The 24129-nt window shown below is 42.4% G+C and overlaps 1 protein-coding gene across 2 annotated transcripts; it reads left to right on the top strand.

Annotated features, from left to right (window-relative positions):
* Window positions 1-12293: 12293 nt before the first annotated feature.
* On the top strand, window positions 12294-23239 carry DYRK2 (dual specificity tyrosine phosphorylation regulated kinase 2). Of its 2 annotated transcripts, XM_037847239.1 has the most exons (4): window positions 12294-12380; window positions 13054-13251; window positions 13907-14055; window positions 21530-23239. In XM_037847239.1, the coding sequence occupies exons 2-4, from the start codon at window positions 13203-13205 to the stop codon at window positions 23135-23137; spliced, it is 1806 nt and encodes a 601-aa protein (XP_037703167.1). In that variant the 5' UTR covers window positions 12294-12380; window positions 13054-13202; the 3' UTR covers window positions 23138-23239. The 2 variants fall into 2 exon arrangements, with proteins under 2 accessions (XP_037703167.1, XP_037703168.1); XM_037847240.1 differs by lacking the exons at window positions 12294-12380; window positions 13907-14055 and having other exon boundaries at window positions 12955-13251.
* The last annotated feature ends 890 nt before the right edge of the window (window positions 23240-24129 follow it).

The raw sequence follows: 24129 nt of genomic DNA, 5'->3' as shown, positions 1-24129 counted from the left end.
CAGTTCTAACTGGAATGAACAAGTGGAAGGAGAGATTTCCATTATGACTAGGGCTGTTCTCTATAGACTTCCCTACTAAGTCATTTTCCCCATCCTTCTATCTAGAAATCTTCATTGAAAAGCAAGAAAGCTGGATGATTGACATAGATTTGGGGGACCGTTTAAACTCAGTTAATTATAATTCTAATTGTGTGATAGCCTCTAAGCAGGGATAGCCTAAGCAGGCAGCCAGATCTTTGCTCATGTGCTGTGATTTAAGAGGCAACAGGGAAGAGTTCTGTCTTCCAGGGACTGTTCCTGAGAATCTCTTGCCCTGTGATGACCTCATTTCCACACATACAGATAGATCGTGGGGGGAGGGAGTTCTCAAATTAAAAAAAAATCCAAAATAATTGAGAAAGCAGAGTAATTACTCCCCAAAGTGGAGTAGTATCTTAAAATACTTACCAGCCAGCATCTTAGTTGAGAGAGTGATTTATTTATTTTTTTTCAGCAGGGATCAGATGCTGAGAGAGCAAGACCATGAAGTAATGGCAGAGGCTCCAGAAGTCTGGAAGGGGGATGAGCTGGAGGTGGGAGGGCACCAATCAATTCTGCCTAGTGCTGACTCCAATTCCTAGTAAGAGCAAAAATTCAGATACAGTCTTCAAATCACTTTGGATGAATGCAAGAGGCACTGCATTATGGGGTTCAATGTTCCTTTCCCAAATGGGCTTATGGGCTCGTTGAAGACAGGGAGCATATTTTAACTGTTTTTGTGCTTCTGTGTCATGCCTGGCACAGGGTTAGGCATACACCTCAGATGCAGTAAATACAAGTTCCAGTAATTGCAATATCTTCAGGTGGATTTGTAACTCCAGTATCAGACATTGTATATATTATCAATTGATATAGTGGATTACTTTATGTTCTACAATATTGAAAGGGTCACACATATATTGCTGAATTGACAGGTTTCTATGTGGTTTCCTGTCCCAGACACACTAAAAATCTGCAGGTTAAATGCCCCAAAGGAATAATGTTCCTAGATGGTATTTCCAATATAACGTAAATATGCTCCTTAAAAGCAGCAAACTTACTAATTTTAAAATATTTTAATGAAAACATTTATGAAATCATTGTACTTTTTCCTGCCTCATAAACTAGAGTAAGTATAAAGAGCAAAATCTTACTATTTCTTAATCATTGCAGGAGATCATTAATTACATCAGTTGTGCTAACACCTTGGTGTTATTGAAGGGTCCATGGCTTCTTGCTTCAGTGTTCTAGTGCTTGATGTTGATATGTCTTTTAGATCCTTTGCTTACTTTTAAAATTCTCCATACTTTGAATTTTGAACATTGAAATTTCCTTACTTTGAATCACCAGCAGATCTTTTACTAGAATCCTCCCAGTATTTCTTAATTTGCTAATTCTAATATGCAACATCCTGGGAAACCAGATTTCTGAGTTTACTAGGATCATGTGTCAAATAATAATAGCTCATATTTGTTCATTTTTTATGTGCTAGGCTATGTTCTGTGCATTTTAAATAGATTACCTTACTGAATCCCCAAATGAACCCTATGATAGAGATATTATTTTACAGAAGAGGAAACTGAGATATAGAGAGGTTGAGAAACCTGCCCAACATCATGTAATTAGTAAGTAGTAGAGCCACAATTTTTACTCAGGCCATCTGACCCCTGTACACCATGTTGTGGATTGTTTTTAAGCAGAAGGATACATGCTTCTCTTATTAATAAAATGCATGGATTTTAACTCTTGGATTTTGTAATACCAGTTGTGTTGACCTAGAAGCCTTTAAAAATTTTCTTTCTGGTCCTCAGCTGTGTTCTGGATAGTGGATGTTGCCATCTGAATGACCTTCTAATAAATCAGCATTATAGTATTTAAAACTTAGGAAAGACATTTACACTTATCTGCTTAGTCTTTTCTCATGATTTGTTTTAGGAAGTGAATATGGTTCTTAATTTCATATGACTTCACCATTGACAAATCAAAATTTCCTAAAGGTTTTTAGGAAATTTTAAAAAAATCATCTATTGCTTGAGATGAAAATTGAAAATAATTAAAATAGAGAGCTAAAGGATCACTTTTATAGATAATCCCAATATCCTTTCAGGGAAACATTTAATGAGTAGGGAAAGGATACATGGAAACTCATGGAAGAAAAAGTGAGTTTGGGCTCAAGGGAAAAGCTGATGAACAGAGCTTGGGAATTTTTCCAGAAATTCAGCAGTTCTCACCTTGAGAACTTCAGGGAGAGGATGGCATTCTTCTAGATTCTGACACGGGAATGAAGGGGTAAGCCTGTGGTCAAAGGCTGCAGGTGAAAACAGCCTTGTCACAAATGAAGAAGTTCTGCTGCTGTGAGGCTGGTGCAGGTGCCAGTTCTGTGGGCATCATGTGCCTGCTCAGTTGATTTTTTTTGGCATTGTGGAAGACTGTATAGGATTTCAGGATAGTGTCTTTTCCCCTGACTTACTCTTCATAAGTGGTCTCTTTTGATACACTTTGCTACCAGTTAGCTCCTGGCAAAAGTCCCTTTATTAAAAAAAAAAAAAAAAAAAAAGGGAGGAAGGGTGCCTTTCTCTTTTCCATTGCTTTATCGGATTAGAGGACATTATTTCCTTTTAGAGGGTCATCTTATTATTTTATTCTAGTTAAACAACTGTGGGTTACGGATGTTTAATCATCTAATAGGATCTGTGTTCTCAATCCACAACAGCTTTAAATAAAGGGGCACTTTTATCAAAAGATTGTGTTGATTTTTCATTTCTTGAGGAGGATAAAATTACCATATACCATGGTGTTGACATATCTGTTTCTTTCAAAGACTTGAAATATCTAATAATTTCTTGGTGTTGGATAATCTGTCACTATCAGCTAAGATTATTTGTCAACATTCCTATCTTCAAGTGTAACAGAACTTGACCGCATCACATCAGAATGTGTAATTCAAGTCTGGCTCACATAGTTGATAGAGCGCTTCTTTCCATAATTCTCTGGGTATTACTTCATTTACCTTGGATGCTGTCTCAATAGCTCAGTACTTGGAGGAAGTTATTCTGTTCAAGAAGATAGGCACATAAGGGAAGGCAAAGTAAGGACTGAGCTGGGAAAGCTCACCATGGAAACAGACCTATAGCAAAAAAGGAAGAGGCAGTGGATTGTGCTGTGGTTTGGACATGCTGATGGCAGGGATCTTAGTGCCATGGACTCCTCTTCCTTTCTATTCCCCAGCCACTGAAGGGGTGCTGAAGGAGCACAGCAGAAGCTAAAGGTACCACTGTCAGATGAACCTGCATGGGCACAGAGTGGGAGGGAGGGTCCTTCCCACTCTCCATTCCCCACAGCACATATTTAATCCATTCTGTATTGCTAAAAGTGAGCTTTGAAACTGATTTCCCTGCCATTTACTAACAAATCACTTAACCACCAGAAGCCTCTATTTCCTCCTCTCTAAAATCAGGTTAATAATATACCTGCATTAGGTTGATGTGAGGATTCAAAGAGGTAGTTCAGGCAAAGTACTTAGCACAAAGCTTGACACATAGCTCAAGAATAAAGCTATAGAAGAATTCTTTTTGCTAAAGTATATATTCTATGAAACGTCTGGCAGGTTCTTCACTCACTGTGGATTAGGCAAAGAGGAAAGGATAACAGGGTGAGGGCGTGAAAGGAGAAAGGAAAGCAGAGGACTGGAATGGAGCAACCCCAGTGAGAGAGAGCACAAATAATCCCAAAAGGGAAGAAGCAGACAAAGAAGCAAAACAACACCTAGGTAAGGTAAACCCGGCCGTAACAACGCATATTTTAAGAAAATAATTTGATTCTAGCATTCTAGCCATATTTCTTTTCATATGTTTTATTTTCTCACCTTTATATTATGCTTAGCCTCACCTCATACATTTGGTCATACCCCTTCTCCTTACTTATGAAAATTTCTAAGTTTCTCCCATCTCCTCCTTTGTTATTTTTACTCTCCCTTCCTGCTCCCATTTTCTTGTCCTCCATTCTTAGCAGTATCTCCACCATGATTGATTTCATCTCTTAGGTGTTCTTTTTAAGTATTGTTTTCACTAGCTTGCCAATTGCTCTTTTTTTCTTTTTGTTCCCCTCCAGGTTCTTTCTTTTCTTTTCCTACAAAAGGCAATCCTCTTTTTACTGACACTTAACAAACCCCCTCTTAATCTCCTCTATGTCCATTACTATACCCACCAGTAATTAATTCTCTCTTGGCTAATTTTTATTCTATGTGCTAGTCAGAGATGCTGATTAAGGGTCATTTTCCTGCTCACATGCTAAATGTGAGTATTTGCTTACAGATCTTTAAATTTTCTATATTTCAAAACCTTTATTAGGTAATACTGTTATGTGAACATGGGCCTGTGTAATATCTTATGGTAACTAACAAGCACAATGTATTTTCTATAAAGAAATTAAAGTGGCTTTTCATCAATCAAAGATACTTTGTAATAAAAAATGTTAAAACATTGTCTAGAACTATTTAACAGCACTTACCCAAATGATTCAATCACCAAAAATGAGATCTCTTATCTTTGCGCAGTTAATTGAAGACAAAGTGGTTTTTTTAGGCTTACCTTATCCACTGATTATTTATACCATCTAAATGAGCTATCACTTTGCACATTGCCAACCCAGACTCTAACATGCATAAGAATGTAGATATGCATAATGTGTGATTTAATGAGAAGCAATTCTCCAGAATCTAGGGCGGTCTGCATTCTGCTGTGGGATGGCCATACTGGTAGGAGGGAACCACCTCTATGGCCACCGACTTATCCTCCTTTCCATTCATTGAGGCAGAGGGATAATTTGCTACAAAAGAATAAAGCAGAAATAATTAACTTGTGTTTGAACTTTTTCTGAATTTGGCAAAGTTTATTCTTATGGGTGATAAGAAAATCATTCTTGGTGAATCCACAATAAGATTTTTCTACCAAATCACCAATACCTCTAGACTGGTACATGAGGTGGCCATATGCTTTTAGGAATGCCTACCCCTTTGTCTGTGAAATGGAGGTTTATTTTATAATCATTTGATTTGGGGGGAAAAAAAAAAATAGAGAAAAGAAAACTGGTTAGCAGTTGACAGTCCTGGGTTCTGACCCTAATACCTCTTTGACTTTGCCCTGCTGGTCTCAGCACATCAGTGAGCCCTCTTCATCTCAGTTTTCTCTCTATGAAGTAAGCTTGCCCCATGTAACAGGTTACTGAAGAAGCCCTGAAAGCTGAATGACTATATAAACATGACAGGGTCCTCTGAATAGCTCATTTTGTGATGTGAAATATTGGCAGTAATCATGAGATTGAGGCAATCATGGTGATGTTCTGGTCAAATCTCTACCTACCTGTGAAAGTGGCAACCACATAGGCTCTAGAGCCAGACTACCTGCCATGTCACTTATTCATTGTGTGACCTGGGCAAATTAGTTAACTTCTCCATGCTTCAGTTTCCTCATCTCTGTAATGCAAATAATATTAGTACCTACCATACAGGAAACTTATGAGGACCAAGTTAATTCATGTGAGTAAAGTTAGAACGCTATGTGCCATTGTAAATGCCTTATATCATAAATATGAGCTATTATTTTGAGGGTACTCAGGAAGCTGAGGTATGGGTCACCATTATTATTTGGGAGGGTCCCTTAGTCTTAGACCACTGCTGCATTCTTTTTATGTAACCCAGGTCCAGGAATTCTTCAGAACCAGAGTCAGTTTAGAATTACAAGGTTTCTCTGGGCAGGGCCACACTCAACCAAACTCTTCTTAACTTTCCCTCTATCAGATCTACATCCATGGAAGAGTGAGAGTTGCATCCTTGGACTTGACACACAGAGGCCTGGAGCTAGAGAGCCAAAGATGCAGAAAGATGGCTCATACCCCAAGGTACCTGGGCTCCCATGCCCAGCCTCGCCTAGTGAACCACTGCAGTGGGGTCATTCCAGATCCTGTTTGTGTGCCTGAGTGTAAACATCCCTTTCCTCCTTCTTTTCTTTATAATACTTCTTTAAAAGCAAGGAGGCCAGGGAGGATTCTTCCATTTTGTGCATTTTGTTTTAATGACGTGTATCCTTCAACTTAATTTTAAACATTCTGTACACAGTATCAGTAAGAAGCCAGTGCATAAATCTCCATGGATAAGATGTCAGTTAATAAAACTGGGTTCCAGAACTCACTGTTTATTCATCATTTATTATGCATCATTTTCTCCCTGAATGATTGATAAATCCTGTCTAGAGACCACTGGAAGGGATATAATGGGAAATCTTTTGAATTCCGAGTTTTCCTGATTTAACTCTTAATTATGCCTCACGTCAGCAGATCATTTTAATGAGCTTTATTACAAAATGCCCAGATAGGCAGCTTTAAGAATTGTGTATGCTTCTGAAATCCCAAGGTGGCAAGGAAGCTGTCTGCCCTTCCATTACTTCGGACCTCTGCTTACTTCAAAACAAAAGTTCTTCTGGACTCATCAGGAGGAAGCATCAACATAAACAGCATCTGTCCCTGCCTTCCTGTAGCATATTCTGTAGTTCTGGAGCTTGCTGATGGACACATGGAAAGTACCCAGGTAATGGCCAGTTGATGATGTTCTCCCAAAGGGAGCTAGATCTGCATTGCCCACAAGTCTATGCTACCCAAAATGAGTCAGTTCCTATGTAATTTACCTAGTTCCTTCAAAAGAACTTGAAACCTTCTTTTCACATTTCCACACAAGTTAAGATTAGGATAATTCTTCAGCTGTTTCTGTCTATCTATAACCCCAGCCCTATGAGGTAACACTATCCTTCTCCCAGCCACCCCAGGCTCCTTCTGTTCTGAATTGCTTGCATTTCCCAGAACACACCATGCTTTTTCACACCTTGGTGTCTCTGCATATCTTATTCCTTCTGCCCAGAATTTTCTTGCCCAGCTTATCTGACTGGCAAACTCCAAAACAACCTTAAAATCTCCGTGAAGCACAGTCTCTTTGATGCCAGACACTACTTAAATAGAGATACTTCCTCCTGTGTGCCACAATTGTGCCTCCTGTACGCCTTGCTTATCACCCCAGCATGTAATTAAATGTCTTGTCTCCTCTACTGGACTATGAACTTAATAGCAATGACCAGAGCCAGGATTGGGAATTACTGACTTAACTGGGTAGACACAGTATGAATAATGCCAAATATTTGATAGGTGCTTAATATTTTTGCATAAGTGAATTAAAGGATGAATTTCTAATAGATTGCCAGACCAAGGTGGAGTCCACTATATCTGATTAGTCATCATATCCCCTAGGCCTAGCACATACTAAGTACTTTGTAAATGTTTCTGGGATAAGGGGATTGAATGAGTGAATGGATTTTGAAACCAGCAATTTTCTTGTTCATTTCCACTATTCTGCATGAGTGGTACTTTTCCCTGTGAAACCAACTTCCTTATACGAGGCTCAATTCTGAGTTCCCCTAAGTTGTTTTCCCTCTATTCCTGCTACTTTTGCCTATCTACTTACTTGTTATTTGAATATGGAGTTCAAAATCATACAGAACAGAGAGTTTTTACAAGGGCCAAGAAGCAAAGAGCAGAAGCTCTTCCTAACTAAAAGAGACCCCTGAAGAAGTTACTATTTAAAGTCAATACTGTTCTGTTTGGGTTGTGACTTGTGTGGATTAAACATGATAATATTTGTGAAAGAATTTTTCAAAGAGATAAATGTGTAATTTATAATTAATAATGATGCATTATAATAAAATTTAAGAGTAATAACTCTTAGAATTACCCGGTACCTTCTCCCCCAAAAGTCCAAGGAATGCCTTTGTGGAGCTTTCTATTTGATGTAAATTGAGGTTGAAATAGTTAATATTTAACAGACTGAGAGAAATCCAGGCAATTGTAAATACTAATTTAGAAGAGAGTAAGAATTAATACATAAATCTGCACTGGTTGTCCTGGGAAAACTTCCTTTAAAAAAAAGGAATTAATACAAATTCCAAAGAGTGAGTCATTTATTATGAAATTAGCTGAGAAATAGGTTATTTGCAAATTTTCCTTAAATTAAAAAACAAAAATCAATAAAATTGAAACAATTATAGCTGTCAGGTCATTAAACAATATACTAAGAAAAGTTCTCTAAACATTTACCTTTTTCTTTCTTTGCTTGGAGTTAATTATTTGTGTCCTTTTGTAAAAAAAAAAAATAGGACTCCTTTTTCTCATGTTTAATGTGTAAACTACTATTACTAATTTGACAGTCACAAACTATGATTTCTAGTATTTAGCATTTTCCTTATGCATGAAAAATGAGTAGTATGTTAGTGTCTACTGACGTATTTTAAGAATAATTTAAGTTTAAAGGGGTGTCAGATTATATTGAAATTCAAGTTTTTGCTTCAAACTTTGTATTTACCATCAGTTGCATGGAGTACTCATTTAAAAAAGGAAAATGACATGGAAATAATTGTTTCAAAAGAGGGAGGAAGGAAAAGGAGGTGAGATTCATTAACAATCCTAGGTGGTGTGCAAATGTTCGTTCGAATCCCTGCTTTCAGTTCTTCCAAGTATATACCTAATAACGGGGTTACAGGATCATATGGCCACCCTACACCCAACCTCCTGTGTAACTACCACACTGCCCTCCAGAGGGGCTGCATCATTCTACTTCCCTACCAACAGTGAATAGGTTTATCTCTCTCTCCACATATTCTCCAGCACTTGTATCTTCCTGTTTATTTTTTGAACAGTTTTATTCACACACCATACAATCCATCCTAACTGAACTCTCAGTGGCTCCTGGTATAATCACATAGTTATGTGGTATAATCACCACCACAATCTATATGAGAACATTTCCATTTCCTCTGCAAGGAAAGAAGAGGAAAAAAAAGTAAAAAAAAAAAAAAAGAATAAAAAATAAAAAAGGAGAGACAACCACATCAACAACAAGAATCCTTTACCTCTCCATTATATCCCCCTCATATTAACATTTAGCTTTGGTATATTGCCTTCATTACAATTAATGGAAAAATATTACACTGCTACTGTTAACTAGAGACCCTAATTTGCATTGATTTTATGTTTTCCATATACCATTCCATTTTCAACACTTTGAAATGGTAACATTCATTTGTTCTCCCTCATGTAAAAACTTTCTTATATTTGTACATTTAATCACCATCATTGTCCACTCTAGGTTTAGCTAAGTTATACAGTCCCAGTTTTTATCCTCTGTCTATCCTTCTGGTGTCATACATGCCCCTAGTTTTCCTCTTTCAACTATACTTGTACTTGGCTTTGTCCATTATACTTACAGTATTGTGCTACCGTCAGATAGTATTTTTCTATCCACTTCTGGATCTTTACAATCAATCCTGTTGAACATTCTGTACTCTGTTAGCATCAAATGCCCAATCTCCATACTCTCTCTATTTTTTGATAAACTGTGTTCTTCATTTTAGCTCTCAGAGTTTACACATCACAGTTGGTTCATATTAGTGAGACCATACAGTATTTGTCCTTTTGTTTCTGGCTAATTTTGCTCCACATAATGTCCTCAAGTTCCACCCATGTTATTATAGGTGTCATACGTTTATTTCATCTTACAGCTGCATAATATTCCATCGTACATATGTACCGCAGTTTGTTTTATCACCTCATCTGTTGATGGACATTTTGGCTGTTTCCTTCTCTTGGGAATTTGAATAATGCCATTATAAACATCAATGCACAAATGTCCATTGGTGTCCCTGCCTTCAGTTCTTCTGAGTATATATCTAGTAATGGGGCTGTTGGATCATATGGCAATTTTATACTTAGCTTCCTGAGGAGCTGCCAAACTGCCTTCCAGAGTGGTTGCATCATTCTACATTCTCACCAACAGTGAATAAGTGTGCATCTTTCTCCACATCCTCTCCAGCACTTGTAATTTTCTGTGTTTGTTTGTTTTTGATAATGGTCATTCTAGTAAGTGTGAGATGATATCTCATTGTGGTTTTGATTTGTATTTCCCTTATAGCTAGTGAAGTTGAGTATCTTTTCATATGAAGAAAAATGTGGAAATATTAAACTTCCCACCTGGGGGAGTTCCCGATATTCTCACAAGCATTGGGGACTATCAATTGAGAAGGCCAAGCCCTCTATTTGGAGATTGCCCTTTTGAAATTTATTCCTGCAAAGGAAAAGCTAAGCCTATTTATAATTATGCTTAAGAGTCACCCCCAGAGAACCTCTTTTGTTGTTCAGATGTGGTCTCTCTCTCTAAGCCAACTCTGCAGGTAAACTCACTGCTTTCACTCACATGGGACATGATCTCTGGGGATGAGCCTGGCCCTGGCCTCATGGGACTGAGAAAGCCTTCTTGGACCAAAAAGGGGAAGAGAAATGAAAGAAAATAAAGTTTCAGTGGCTGAGAGATTTCAAATGGAGTCAAGAGGTCCTTATGGAGGTCATTCTTACGCATTATATAGATATCCCTTTTTAGTTTTTAGTGCATTAGAATAACTAGAGGGAAATACCTGAAACTTTTGAACTACAATCCATTCTTGAAGATGACTGTGTAAGTATATAACTTTTATGGTGTGAGTGTATAATTGTGAAAACCTTGCAACTGACACTTCCCTTGTCCACTGTATGGACAGATGCATAAGAAAATAAAGACAAAAATAAATAAATATTAGGGGGGATAAGAGGTATGGGATGTTTTGGGTGTTCTTTTTTATTTTTATTTACTCTCATTTTTTATTTTTGTTTTTGGAGTAATGAAAATGTTCAAAAATTGATTGTGTTGATGAATTCCCAACTATATGTGATACAATGAACCAGTGATTGCACACTTTGGGTGATTATCTGGTAGGCCAATATATCTCAATAAAATTGCATTAAAAATATTCCTGGTTGGTAAAATGGAAAACATAGTGAAAACAGAGTCAATAAATTGATTTCTAGCTTCATCTCTACAACTTAGCCCCCTTTTTTTGTTTGTTTGTTCTTCTAAACACTAAATATGTTTTCCCAAGTGGATGTGAATTTGATGGTCTTTTGATGACAAGCATAGGGGAGTACTTCTTGTAGGGGTCAGGTCAGGTCATGGTTCTCTTGAAGGCTTGTTATCGCATTGATAATTTTACTGTGGTTCTGGTTTATTAGAAGTCACTAAAGGAAATACGTTTTTCTTTTTTGGATACATTCCTAGGCAAAATTCTACTTCTGCCACTCCTTTCCTCTACTAATACCTCCTACCCTAAGGCCCCTATGAGACCCCTGGAAACTCTGAGAGGATCATGTGCACCTTGAAACACTGGGTTTTTGGCATTAGTTTAAAGCGGAGGGTGGGACTGTAATTTAGACTCTTGGCTACTCCAGGGGTGATCTCTGCGGGAGGTTGCTATGACAATTTGCAAACAGCAGGGGCGATGGGACTCGGCAGAATGTTCTCTTCCGATTTGAGTCTACACTAGGTCGGGCCTGTACACTTGGTCCAGGCCGGGCCCGCAGATCCAACGTGGGCACAGCCTAGTGGACCCATGTCCCCAGGAGAACTACACCCACAGGGACATGGCTCAGGGAGGAAGTGCCTGGCTTAGTGCTTAGTGTTCTGCCCCATCATCCGGGATTTGCTGGGCTTTTTTTTTTTTTTTTTTCTTTTATCCTCCTAACTGTTGAAGAGCAAAACCTATGACCTTTGGACCAGGGCGTGTACCATGCACGATGGGGCACGTGTGTGAGACAAGCAAGCAGGTTTTCAGTCTTTAAGGGAAGCAGGGGCTGTAGTTGGCAAACTAAAAGGGTAGGAAAATTCCCACTGTGTTGGGGAGGGAAGACTCATCTCTAGGGATGAAAGGAATTAGAGGTTCGCTCCCTTACAGCAGAGAGCTGAAAGGAAGGTGTGCCTCTCCCAGTGGCCGCTCAGGGGAAGGACTCGGAGTTGTAAGGAAATGGGAGGTGTCTCTGATGTTTATTTTTGCCTAGCAACCCACAGCCAACTGCTTCCCCCACTGCCGTCCACACGCGCCTCTGCCTCCCCTTGTCCTAGCGACTGGAGAGCGGTCACTTGGTGTCAGTAAAACCGGGAGGGTGTGTGTGGTGGAGGTGGAGGAGGGACGGCAGCCCCCTCCTTCGCCATACTTAGGGGTCACCCAGCTAAACCGCGGGCCTTCACGGGGCTTCACTCCGAGGTGACCCGCCCCAAACTAAGTTATCTTCATGATAAACTGTGGGGAGAGGGAGGTTATTAAGTCACCGAGAACGGGAAGGGGGACAGTATTGTTTGTGGGCAGCCATTAGGTTCGAAAAACTGAAAATGCTTTTATGTTTAGGGACGCGCATGGAAGGGGAGGGGTCTCTGCAGCGATTTCAGTAGGATGGAAGCAGTGGTAGGTTGCGCTGTGGGGTGGGAGGAGGGGGTCTTCGGGGGCTGGAATGGCCGAGGCGGGGAAAGGTCGTCCGTAGGGGAGCGGAGGGGAGCTGTGCAGATGGCCAGAGGGGGAGGCGGAGGGCGAGTGGAGGCTGCAGTTTTCCGGGGAGTGGAGGGGTGGTTATGCAGATGATTTGCTGGGGGGGAGGGATTCCTGTTGGTGGTTGAGTGGGGGTGGGGTGTACGTGAGTGTGTGCGGTTAGTGGGTGGGGGAGTCCGGGGGAGGGGCTTGCACTATTGGTGGAGGGGAGCGGGGGCGGGGCTGCCCTCCCGGTCTGTGCCGCGTGCGGGCGCCTGTGTGTGTGTGTGTGTGTGTGTGTGTGTGTGTGTGTGTGTGTGTCTGTGCGCGCGCGCGGGGGGGGGCGGTGCGAGCGCGCGCGCGCGCGAGCCCGGGAGGCGGCTCCTGAGCGAGTTGCTCCTCGCGGCCCAGTTTGTTCCCTCGCGCCCCTATGTGAGGGAATCGGGGAGGCCCGCAGCGCGCCGGGGAGGGCGAGGCATGTGCACGGGTCGGGGGGTGCTGCAGCCGCCCGAAGAAGAGGAGGACGGCGGCGGCAGCGAGGAGGAAAGCGGGGTGCTCGCGGCTGCGGGCCCGGGCCGAGGGGATGCAGCGGACTCTGTGTATTTGGCTGTAGCTGACGCGAGGCGGCCAGGAGGCGCCGGAGATCCGCGTGAGGGACGACCCGGAGGCGGCGGCGGCGGTGGCGGCCGCGAGAAGTAGCAGCAGGGACTGAGGCGGCGGCGGAGACGGCAGCCCTGAAATGCATTTTCCTCTCCAGCGGCCATGTTAACCAGGAAACCTTCGGCTGCCGCTCCCGCCGCCTACCCGACCGGTAAGGAGGGCCAGGCTGGCGAGCCGCCCCCACGCCCGCCCCCGCCGGCCACCTCACAGCCCGCGGCGAGCGCTCGTGGCGCGGACAGCCACCTCCTGCGGGACTCGGAACAAAGTGTGCGCCGCGACGCTGCAGCGCTGGTTGCCGCGGGAGGACTGCGCGCCCTCGCCTGGGCTCCGCTCATTGTTGCACGCGGAGCCAGAGGCTCCTCCGAGTGGGAGCACCCCGGCCCGGCCTTGGTTCGGCCCGGCGGGGAATCAGGGGTGAGGGGGAGTTGGCCGTCCTGGGTCTCTCCCGGCTCGGAGCCCTCAGGAGGGGACAGCCCCGGGCTTGGGGACGCTGCGGCACCCTCCCGGCCAGCTGCCGCCTGCAGTGGGCCGCGAAGCCCCGGCCCAGTCCGGCTGCTACCTCGCGGGGACAAGAGCTCGCGCGCGAGGGCCCGACTTAACTTTGCAGTTGCTGGAGCCCCGCCCGTGGGTGCGCGCTGGGGATCCGTGCCCCGGACACCCCCATTCGCCTGTTCCCTTTTACTGTCCTCGGCTCTCCCCCAGGGAGAGGGGGGTTCGCTGCCCAGGGGGGTGGGGCGGGGCGATGGGGTCCGGGTGACTTTCTCCCCCCTGACCCTCTTTTGTCTCCTCCCGCGCGTGGCTCCCAGGCCGAGGAGGGGACAGCGCTGTTCGTCAGCTTCAGGCTTCCCCCGGGCTTGTTGCGGGGGCCCCTCGGAGCGGAGTGGGGACCGGCCCGCCCTCCCCCATCGCCCTGCCACCTCTCCGGGCCAGCAACGCTGTCGCCGCAACCCACACGGTGAGACCCAGCCTACGGGCGGCCGGGAAGGGTAGGGAGGCCGGGGAGAGACCCGAGCCATAAACCCCGCACTTGAGGGGTTCTGGTGCGGGGAGGAGAGAGGTCTAAGTACTAGACCTCTCCACGCCAATGGCCTCCCTCGGACGCCACCCTCTGTAACTTGGGTGAGCCCAAAGCTGCAGCCACAAAGAAAGATTCGTGGCGTGGGTCCTTGGCTTCCCCTCCCAAGCCCGCCAACCCTTGCGATCCTCTTCCTTGGAACTTCCTCTTTGAAGCTTTCCTCCTCTCTTCTCTCTTTTTCCATTCTTGATTGCCAGAGCTCCCTTCCCTGACCGGGTAAACATCTCTCCCCCTCCCCGTGGTAGTGGGTATTTATAGAAACAGATATGTGTTAGGGGACAGCCAGGCTGTCCTGCCTGGAAAATCGATCCCCCAAAGAGCCTCCCAGGCCTTGCTCCAGTCAGCAGGGAGCACCGCCAGTTGTCCCCGCGTGTGTAAGCATGTTTTATGAGTGCTACAGGTTTGAGCACAGCAGAAATTGTAATTAACATTGACAAAAATAAGAGCAGCAGCAGCACTCAAAACAAGCCTTCCCTTTAGTATTCTGCAGCTGGACATTATTCAGAAGGAAAGGGCCAGCTTTGCTTTGGAGGTGGGAAGGGCACCTTGCAGGTACTGTGGTCCCTCAGGGGTCCTTGAGGGAAGGGAGAGGCCTCAGGGTGGGACTGGTGGCTGCAGAGATTGGCAAGCTGGACTTTATTTCACCATGTACCTTTTCTCAACTCCCAGGGATAGCCCATGGATGATGACTGCCAGCTTAGAGGAGGTGTGCACTTGGAGGAGGTGATGGTTTTGGAGATCTTTTTCCAATTGGATCTTCCAGAGGGAGCATCTAAGATGGTTCCATCTGAGGGATATGTCTTCTTTGCCAAGTGAAAGTCAAATTCTTGCAGAAATGGCCATTCAGCTCTGAGGAGCATGTGTTATGGGAAAACTTGTTTATCAGAGGAGAATTTGTGAGAGGATGACTAGACTGGCGTTACGGCTGTTAGACCTGAAGAAATGTGTACAAGTGTCATAGGGGAATGTTTTGTTGTCAGTCTGTCTCTCTTTTCCTGACACATCTAGTTCTAGGGGCTAAGAATTCACTACACAGATGTTAACCAATTTGAATTAGACTGTTGATGGTAGGAAGAGATTCTGCCAGTAGGTTGGGTGGTTCTGGATATTATGGATAAATGTTCTTGTCACAGTGATGTTTTAGTTTAGAAAGTTTGTTGGTTTTGTTTTAGGGGGTTTGGATTTTTTTGTTTGTTTGGTTTTGAATCATCTGACGATTTGGAAAATACAGCATTCAATTTTTTCCATGTGTCATTGCAATCACATGACTTAGTGTGAATGGGAAAGAAATACTTCGTTTGCATCTGGATTCCAGTTTTATAAAGCTGGCTTTGCTTGATGAGAGACTTCATGCAGTTTAACAATGCAATGAACTTAGAGAAAAATGGAATGCTTCCATTAGGAGAATAGCCTGTGTTGTACCCGGAATGAAAAGATAAGTGTGTGCTTCTCAGAATTCTTCATGATGGATGTCTGTACTTTGCAGTGGCATCTACCTGATTTGCCTGTTTTTTTAACTTAAGTGTAAACTTCACTATGCTGTTAATCTTTAGATGCTTGGTTTTGAACATGTGAATTTGGGTTTTGATTGTTTGTTTAGTTTTGATTTAATTTGTGCAGAATTGCAGCATTTGTAGCATAGGAAAGTTTAAAAGAACCACAGAGTTTATCTGGTTCCACTCCCTCATGTTACAGATGAGGAAATAGTCTCAAGCAAGTTAAACGGGGTGGTCAGGATTCCCTGGCCAATTCATATCAATTTTGCAGCTAAAGCCCAAGTCCTTCTGATCCCAATCTTGACAATACTGCTTGACACTGCTAATTCTAGGGAATTATATTAGCTTCATTACAAATGCAAGAACTTTTGCAGAAATATATTCCCATATGCCTGTCAAGTTTCTGTAAGATTTTAGTTTTTAATTTCAGAGCAATTATGCTTGGGAAGAGCTACTTTAAAATGAATGGGATAAAAAATTAAGTAGAGAAAAATGATTTTGCCCATATATTCCCTTCTAAATACTATATATAGTAGGAGGGTAAATATACAGTTATAAAGATTATGAACATTGGACTTCATCTAGTCCATTGTCCTTTTGTTCTCTGTCTCCTTGGATATAGTATTTTACAATATATTTCTGTTTAGTTTCGCCTCTATGTTTGACCTAAAAGTGTATCCAATAGTTTCCTTGATTCTTACTAATTTTTTTCCTCAATGATATTAATATATTATTTGGTTAATTTCTCAGTATTAATATTTATCACTTTCATAACTTTTGATGTTTAAAGCACTCTAGCTACCAGTTTTACCTTTGTAAAATAATTGGGATTAAAGAAGAATTAATATTTGCATTTAAAAATAGTAATATTTTGAAGAAGAAAAAGTAGACATGTGACTCAGGGCCATACAGACTGTTAGTATGCTTGAGGAGGAGCTAAAATTCCAGTCTTCTTCAACTCAATTCTATTCTCGTAACACAATACAGTATTTCTAAGATGACTTCAGAGACATTTTTTAAAGCCCAGAAACTACCAAACTAGTTAGATTGATGTTCATCCACAATTTTTAATACTAAAATATTTCATGGTTAGAGAAGACCCTTGTAGATCTCTCTGTTTTAACCCATAAATTTTAGGTATCTAGCCATTGCATTTATTCAATGTATATAATTTTAATGTGACAGGCCTTGTGCTAGGCATTGGCATATAGGAGTAAGCCATGAACTCAAACTTCATAAGGCGCAGCAGAGAATGAGATGCTTTTAATATCCTTAAGTTAATGATGTAGTCCTGACATATATGTATTCTGGAAATATTGTATCTTTTTCTCCCCACCTAGGTTTTTTTTTTTTTTTTTTTTTGGTGTTGTTGTTGTTTGTTTTGTTTTCCTTTTTTATATAGATTGGCTAATTGGGCTTCTGTGTTTGGTTGTGATTTTAGAATCCTACAGAGTTTGAAATTCTGTCAAAGTCCTCCTTTATTAAAGCCTCTCAGATGAATCTTTAACATCTGGAAAGTTTGTAAAATTCTACATGTTGCTTTTAGGTTTTTTGTTGATATATATCTGCTACAGGAACTTTTTAATTGGCTGTCATTTGCCTCAATGCATCATCTGCTGATGCACTGTTAACCAAATGTTTTTGTGACTTGGGCCACAAGAGACTTTCCCAATACCTTGGACATTGACTTCACGTTATCTTATAAAGGTATGAAATGAAATGCAGTTTTCAAGAATTTCTCAAAAGAGAGGTGAGAGTTAACAGAGATTCATTGCCATGCATTCTTCCGTTCAACAGATATTTATTGAGTGCTTACTGTTTGCCTGGGTTTAGGTTAATGGGGATTTACAAAGATAAGAGATGACTCCTCCCTAGAATTGCTCACAATCAAGTGGCTGCATCAGATGGCAATTATGGTAAAATGAAATAAGTGTTATAGTGTAACTGTGTTTTAGAAATATAGTGGAAGAAGCTCTTCAGCCAGCCAGGGAAGTTTTCACAGAGGAGGTGAGAGTTGAACCGGGTATTGAAGGGTAAGGAGTTTACCGTGGAGACATGGGAATGAAGGAGATTCCAAGCAGCACCTGCAAAATGACACTAATAATGATTCTTATTTACTGAGTACTAGACTAAGCACTTCACACATATTACATTATTCAATCCTCCCAATAGCCCTAATGAGGTAGCTTTATTACCTTCTTTTGCAGATTAGTACATTGAGGTTCAGAGAGATTAAGTTGCTCAGGGTTTAGTATATGGTGGAGCTGGGATACAGTTTATGTGTATCTATATAACAAGGCCTCACCAAAAGTAAAGGAGCTTATAGAGCATGGTATAGGGTGATAGGGTGATATATGGGAAGCTACAGCTTCTTTATTAAAAAAAGAGAGAGAGTGCATGGTGTTAAGAATACAACTTTTTTTACTTTAGGGGAGAAGAGTAACAGTGGTATATGAGACTGAAAGGACTCAAATCATTTAGACTAAATTTTAGAACCTTGTTATCTAGCTGGTAAGTTCCACTGATTGTGGAAACAGTGCAGTTGTGTGACTTGAACAAAAGCAAAGGCAGTGTCATATTGGCACTTTGGATTGATAACCCTAGAAGCACAGCAGGGAAGATACTTAAGGAGTTATAGACTTAGAAGAAGGGGGCATGTTATGAGATGGTTTCATTTGTCCCAGTGCAAGACAACAGGCAGGAGGTGAGGCAGTTGGATGGAGAGGGAATGGGGCAGATAGAATCAATAAGGGTGGATGATGATACGGGGAGGTGAGGGAGATCTTGAAAAGATGTCCATGTATGCAGGGTTGAAGATTCCCAGGTGTATAGCTTTAGGGACTGTAGGTAGAGGTAAAACCTTTTGTTTATCAAAAATTAAGGATGGTGGGAGGAAGAAATAATTTTAGGAGAAATATCCTGAGCTGAGCTTGATTTACCTGTGGGAGAAGGGGCTGGAAGAGGCTGATCAGTGGCTGGACACATGGGGCTGGAGCTCAGGAGATGTAGATTTGGCAGGTCTGAGCTCGGGATGTAGATGTGGCAGACGTCAGCTCAGGGGTGGTTGCTGAGGCCCTGGCTGTGGTCTCAGTGAATCAGGGAGAGTTATGGGGGTGAGAAGCCAGGAGAATTGAGGCTTGCACCCTGGGGAACTCCCTATTTTAGGGGCAGTGGACTAATAGATTATACCACAAAGGAGGCTGTCTTAGTTTGCCAGGGCTGCTATGACGAATACCACACAGTGGGTTGGCTTGTACAACAGGAATTTATTGTCTCGCGGTTTTGGAAGCTAGAAGTCCTCATCAAGTGACAGGGCTTGCTTTCTCCAGGAGTCTCGTGCTTCAGCAATGCTCTGTCATGTGGCCATCTCTCCTTCCTTGTGTCTGCTCCTCTGGTTTCCGCTGACTGTGGGCAAATTTCCTTTGCATTTCAGGACTGTAGTCACATATGGATTAAGGCCCACCCTGATTCAATTTGGCCTCATCTAAATAGGATTTCAAAGATCCTATTCACAAATGAGTCTACACCTTAACTAATAATGACATCTTTAGAGTCTTCTTTAGAAAGATTTCATACCCACCAGACCAGAGGTTGGGACATGTCTTATGGGGCAAGTGATTTAATTTCCAATGAGGAGAAAGTAGTTGGAGACAGAAGGAGGTGGTTCCATTGATGGGTGAATTCTCTGTAGTTCTAATCACTAAAACTTTCTTGATTGTATTTTAAGTTATGTAAAATATAAAAAATTGCTGCTGTAAAAATTGAAGTGACGCTCAAAAAGTTTTGCTTTGCTGTCTTTTTAAAGTCCCCAGATTTCTTCAGTCTCTCATGAAGCCTCATGCTTGCTTTTTTTTTTTTTAAATAGCATGTATACTGATAATATAGGTTTTTCTTCTGAAATATTTCCATCCTGCCCTAAGAACGGTGGTTCTCTAAGAGAAGTATATTTCACATTTTAGGTCCTTTTATTCTGGCTGCTGGAAAGACCACAGAGGGAAGGAGGGGTGCAGAGTGAGGCTTAGGAAGAAAAGCAATGGACAGGACTTCATTGCTTTTATATATGCCTGAGATTTTCCTAGGTTATTTTTATGGACTGCCCTGCTTTTGGCATAGAATGAGGATAAAATACCCTGCCTGGCTACACTTACAGAAGATAGACCGTGCCTATAAGTTTAATAAAAGGGTTTGACTAGAAATCTTCCAAAATATCTCCGAAAAATGACATCTCTGAATCTATAAAGTCACATTTCAGACAGGATCAATTATTTATTCTACTTTTTTTAGAAGCAAGTATAGAGAAAACTCACTCCTCAGATAGTGACAGTGCATGCTATGTATTTATTAAAGAAAACTTGAAGGTCTTGTTCTGCTAAGGATTCAGAATTTCATTTTATAATCCAGATGGTTCCAAACCATTTCTTGAATTACTACATTAAATGTGCAGAGCCCTTTTGTTCTTTTAGTAGTATATGAAATCCAAAAGGTAGGATTTTGAAGCAGATAACAGAAAAAAATATTAATGGCAAAGGACTTCAGGTAGTTGAATATGAGCTCCCAGAGGGCCAGGGCTCTGCTACTTATGTGGCCAGACCTCAGCTAACACTGGTTGAATGAATGAAGTGGATTGTGAATGACAAATTGATCTTTAAGATTTCATGTAAAGTCACCCAGTAGGCTGTTGTTAGACTTATGGTTGTCTGAGGCTGGCAAGAAGTCCTAAGAGGGAGGGATCCTGGCTGCTAGTACTCTCCCATCCCTCACCTCCTTGCAGTTGTAGTGCTTGAAAGAAATTCCAAGTAGATTCTCAGTGGAAGGCTGGGAGCCTCTTGGCTTTACACCATCAGTTTTGTTTAGACAGGAATGTTCAGGGAGGCATGTGTTTCTGAAATAGAAATTGCTACTTTGTATTCCTTGTTGGAAAGCTGAGAATCCAGACGCCCATAGAATTACATTTCTTAGGAGAGCTAAGCCATTGACCAAAAGAAGGCCCAGAGCAGCGTAATGGTTGGCTTGTTGGGCTGAATGGCCTTAAATGGTCATCACAGAAAAGCCCATACACTTCAAAAATAGTTTAGAGGTTTTATAAGATACTGGAGTGGGTATCTACAGGGGAATCTTTCAAATTTAAAAGTGAATTGTTTTCCTTTGTCACCGGATCATATGTTTCTTGATAAAAGCAGTTTGATTTCCAGGTAATGTGAAGACTGGGGATGAAGATACTAGTATTTTTGGAACAGAGGTGGACATTAGGGGAAGAGTTGTGAACAGGACTGACCATGGTCCCTGCCCTCATGTAAAGAGGCAGCTAAATGAGGTGTGCCAGGGACTAGGATTGTGGTGGGGAGGGGGCGGAGCCAGATGAACTTCATATGTGCTCATGCCCATTTATTATCCTGTTCTATCATTTATATGTCTAATATGGATGAGTGGAACATCTGTGATGTTCCAGGTGCTGCACTAAATGTTAGATATATTAAGAGGGACAAGAAAGAAAGGGGAACTTAGCTCTCAGGACCCTGAATGTGTACAGCAAACTGCTTTTTTGTTAGGTGTGGCGTTTGTGGGGTTCTTTTTTCAGGTTCATCAGCCCCCCATCTGCTTTCAGTTTTCATCAGCCCCCCCATCTGCTTTTTCCTTATTTTGTCAGAGATTCTTGGCATCATATGCACTCTCCGTGTCAGTGTGTTCACCAGGCAGTCTCTCCTGGGCACACCACTCTTTCCAATTAGTAATCCTGATTCTTACAATAAATTACAGCCAGACTCAGTTCTGTAAAGGCACTGGTGAAGGCTCACTCATCAGTGTCCCATTTGAACAGACTTCTTTCATTCTATTTATGTTTCCTTTTTGAATTCCAGATTGGCAGCAGTAAGCACACAATGAATGATCTCCTGCATGTTGGCAGCCACAGCCACGGACAGATCCAGGTTCAGCAACTGTTTGAGGATAACAGTAACAAGCGGACAGTGCTCACAACACAACCAAATGGGCTGACAACGGTGGGTAAAACAGGACTGCCGGTGGTGCCAGAGCGGCAGCTGGAAGGCATTCATCGACGACAGGGGAGTTCTACCTCTCTGAAGTCTATGGAGGGCATGGGGAAGGTGAAAGCCACTCCCATGACACCCGAACAAGCATTGAAGCAATACATGCAAAAACTAACCACCTTTGAACACCATGAGGTTTTCAGCTACCCCGAAATATATTTCTTGGGTCCAAATGCAAAAAAGCGCCAGGGTGTGACAGGTGGGCCGAACAACGGTGGCTATGATGACGACCAGGGATCCTACGTGCAGGTGCCCCACGATCACGTGGCTTACAGGTATGAGGTCCTGAAGGTCATCGGGAAGGGAAGCTTTGGGCAGGTGGTCAAGGCCTATGACCACAAAGTCCACCAGCATGTGGCCCTCAAAATGGTGCGGAACGAGAAGCGCTTCCACCGGCAGGCGGCAGAGGAGATCCGGATTCTGGAACACCTGCGGAAGCAGGACAAGGACAACACCATGAACGTCATCCACATGCTAGAGAATTTCACCTTCCGCAACCACATCTGCATGACGTTTGAGCTCCTGAGCATGAACCTCTATGAGCTCATCAAGAAGAATAAGTTCCAGGGCTTCAGCCTGCCTTTGGTTCGCAAGTTTGCCCACTCAATTCTGCAGTGCTTGGATGCTTTGCACAAAAACAGAATAATTCACTGTGACCTTAAGCCTGAGAACATTTTGTTGAAACAGCAGGGCAGAAGTGGTATTAAGGTGATTGATTTTGGCTCCAGTTGTTACGAGCATCAGCGTGTCTACACGTACATTCAGTCACGTTTTTACCGGGCTCCGGAAGTCATCCTCGGGGCCAGGTATGGGATGCCCATTGATATGTGGAGCCTGGGTTGTATTTTAGCAGAGCTCCTGACAGGTTACCCCCTCTTGCCTGGGGAGGATGAAGGGGACCAGCTGGCCTGTATGATTGAACTGTTGGGCATGCCTTCCCAGAAACTGCTGGATGCGTCCAAACGAGCCAAAAATTTCGTGAGCTCCAAGGGTTATCCCCGTTACTGCACTGTTACAACGCTGTCAGATGGCTCCGTGGTTCTCAATGGAGGCCGTTCCCGGAGAGGGAAATTAAGGGGCCCTCCGGAGAGCAGAGAGTGGGGGAATGCACTGAAGGGGTGTGATGATCCCCTTTTCCTTGACTTCTTAAAACAGTGTTTAGAATGGGATCCTGCAGTTCGCATGAACCCTGGCCAGGCTTTGCGGCACCCTTGGCTGAGGAGGCGGCTGCCAAAGCCTCCAACCGGGGAGAAAACATCCATGAAAAGGATAACCGAGAGCACTGGTGCTATCACATCGATTTCAAAGTTACCTCCACCTTCCAGCTCGGCTTCCAAACTGAGGACTAATTTGGCACAGATGACAGATGCCAATGGGAATATTCAGCAGAGGACAGTGTTGCCAAAACTTGTTAGCTGAGCGCCAATCCCCTGATGCTGGTAATCTGAAAGATACAATGTTGCTGAGCCTTATTGGGTTGAAAAGGAGTAGCTCAGACCTGGTTTTTTTTTTTTTTTTTTTTTTTTTCCCCTCAATAACTTTACTCATATTTGTATCTTTTCAGCACTTAATTTAATGTAGGAAAGTTGTTCATTTTGTTTTTATAAAATCCATGGGGACAATGCTTTTAAGTTTTTCTAGTTCTGAAACTTTTTGTGTTCTCAAAGTATGATGAGCCTTACTGTATTTAGTGTGGCAGAGTAATAAACATCAGTGGCAGGCCATTGATTACTTCATGACTGCCACCGCATATACAGATTGGTGTCAAAGACATTTACTATGTTTTCATGATTCATATTATATATTCTCCCCAAAGTGATTGCCCCGTAAGTTCCCCCCTCTCTCCATTTTCCAGGTTTATACAGCATGTCCTGCTGTAACAGCATGTCCTGCTTTCATTTTCTGTTAGATAATGTGGGTGGTAGTGGTGATGGGAGGAGAGTGGTCAGGAAGGAAATGATACTTTAAAAAAACTGCACCTTAGAGATTTATTTTTTCTAAATTAGCATTCAAACATGCAAAATAAAGTCCCCAACATTTAAATTGCCCAATTAGTATTCTGACATTCTGAAAGTTCTCAGCAGACTGGGTGGATGAATGGAGATGGAAATATGTGTGTTCCTCCAAATTTCCTAACGTGATCAGTGAGCTGCTTTGTAAAGAAACCTCATATTATGGAATTCTTTTTGCACCTAAATTTAGAAATGTATTCCACAGACTGTTCCTCCCTTCTCTTTGCTTTTCTTCTCTTTGTTCCTCTCTTGCCACACATCTGTTGCTTGTATTTAGTTTGTCTGCTTCTTTCAAATATATATCCCGTACTGTTAATCTAGAAAAGAGACATTTCAGATCTGATCATGACCATTGCTTCATATTACAGTTTTTAAAAAGTACAGCAGCCTAGCTTTTTA

Source organism: Choloepus didactylus, chromosome 8 (assembly GCF_015220235.1).
Source record: "Choloepus didactylus isolate mChoDid1 chromosome 8, mChoDid1.pri, whole genome shotgun sequence".
NCBI classification, from domain to species: Eukaryota; Metazoa; Chordata; class Mammalia; order Pilosa; family Megalonychidae; genus Choloepus; species Choloepus didactylus.
This window is presented reverse-complemented; position numbering and strand designations above follow the sequence as displayed.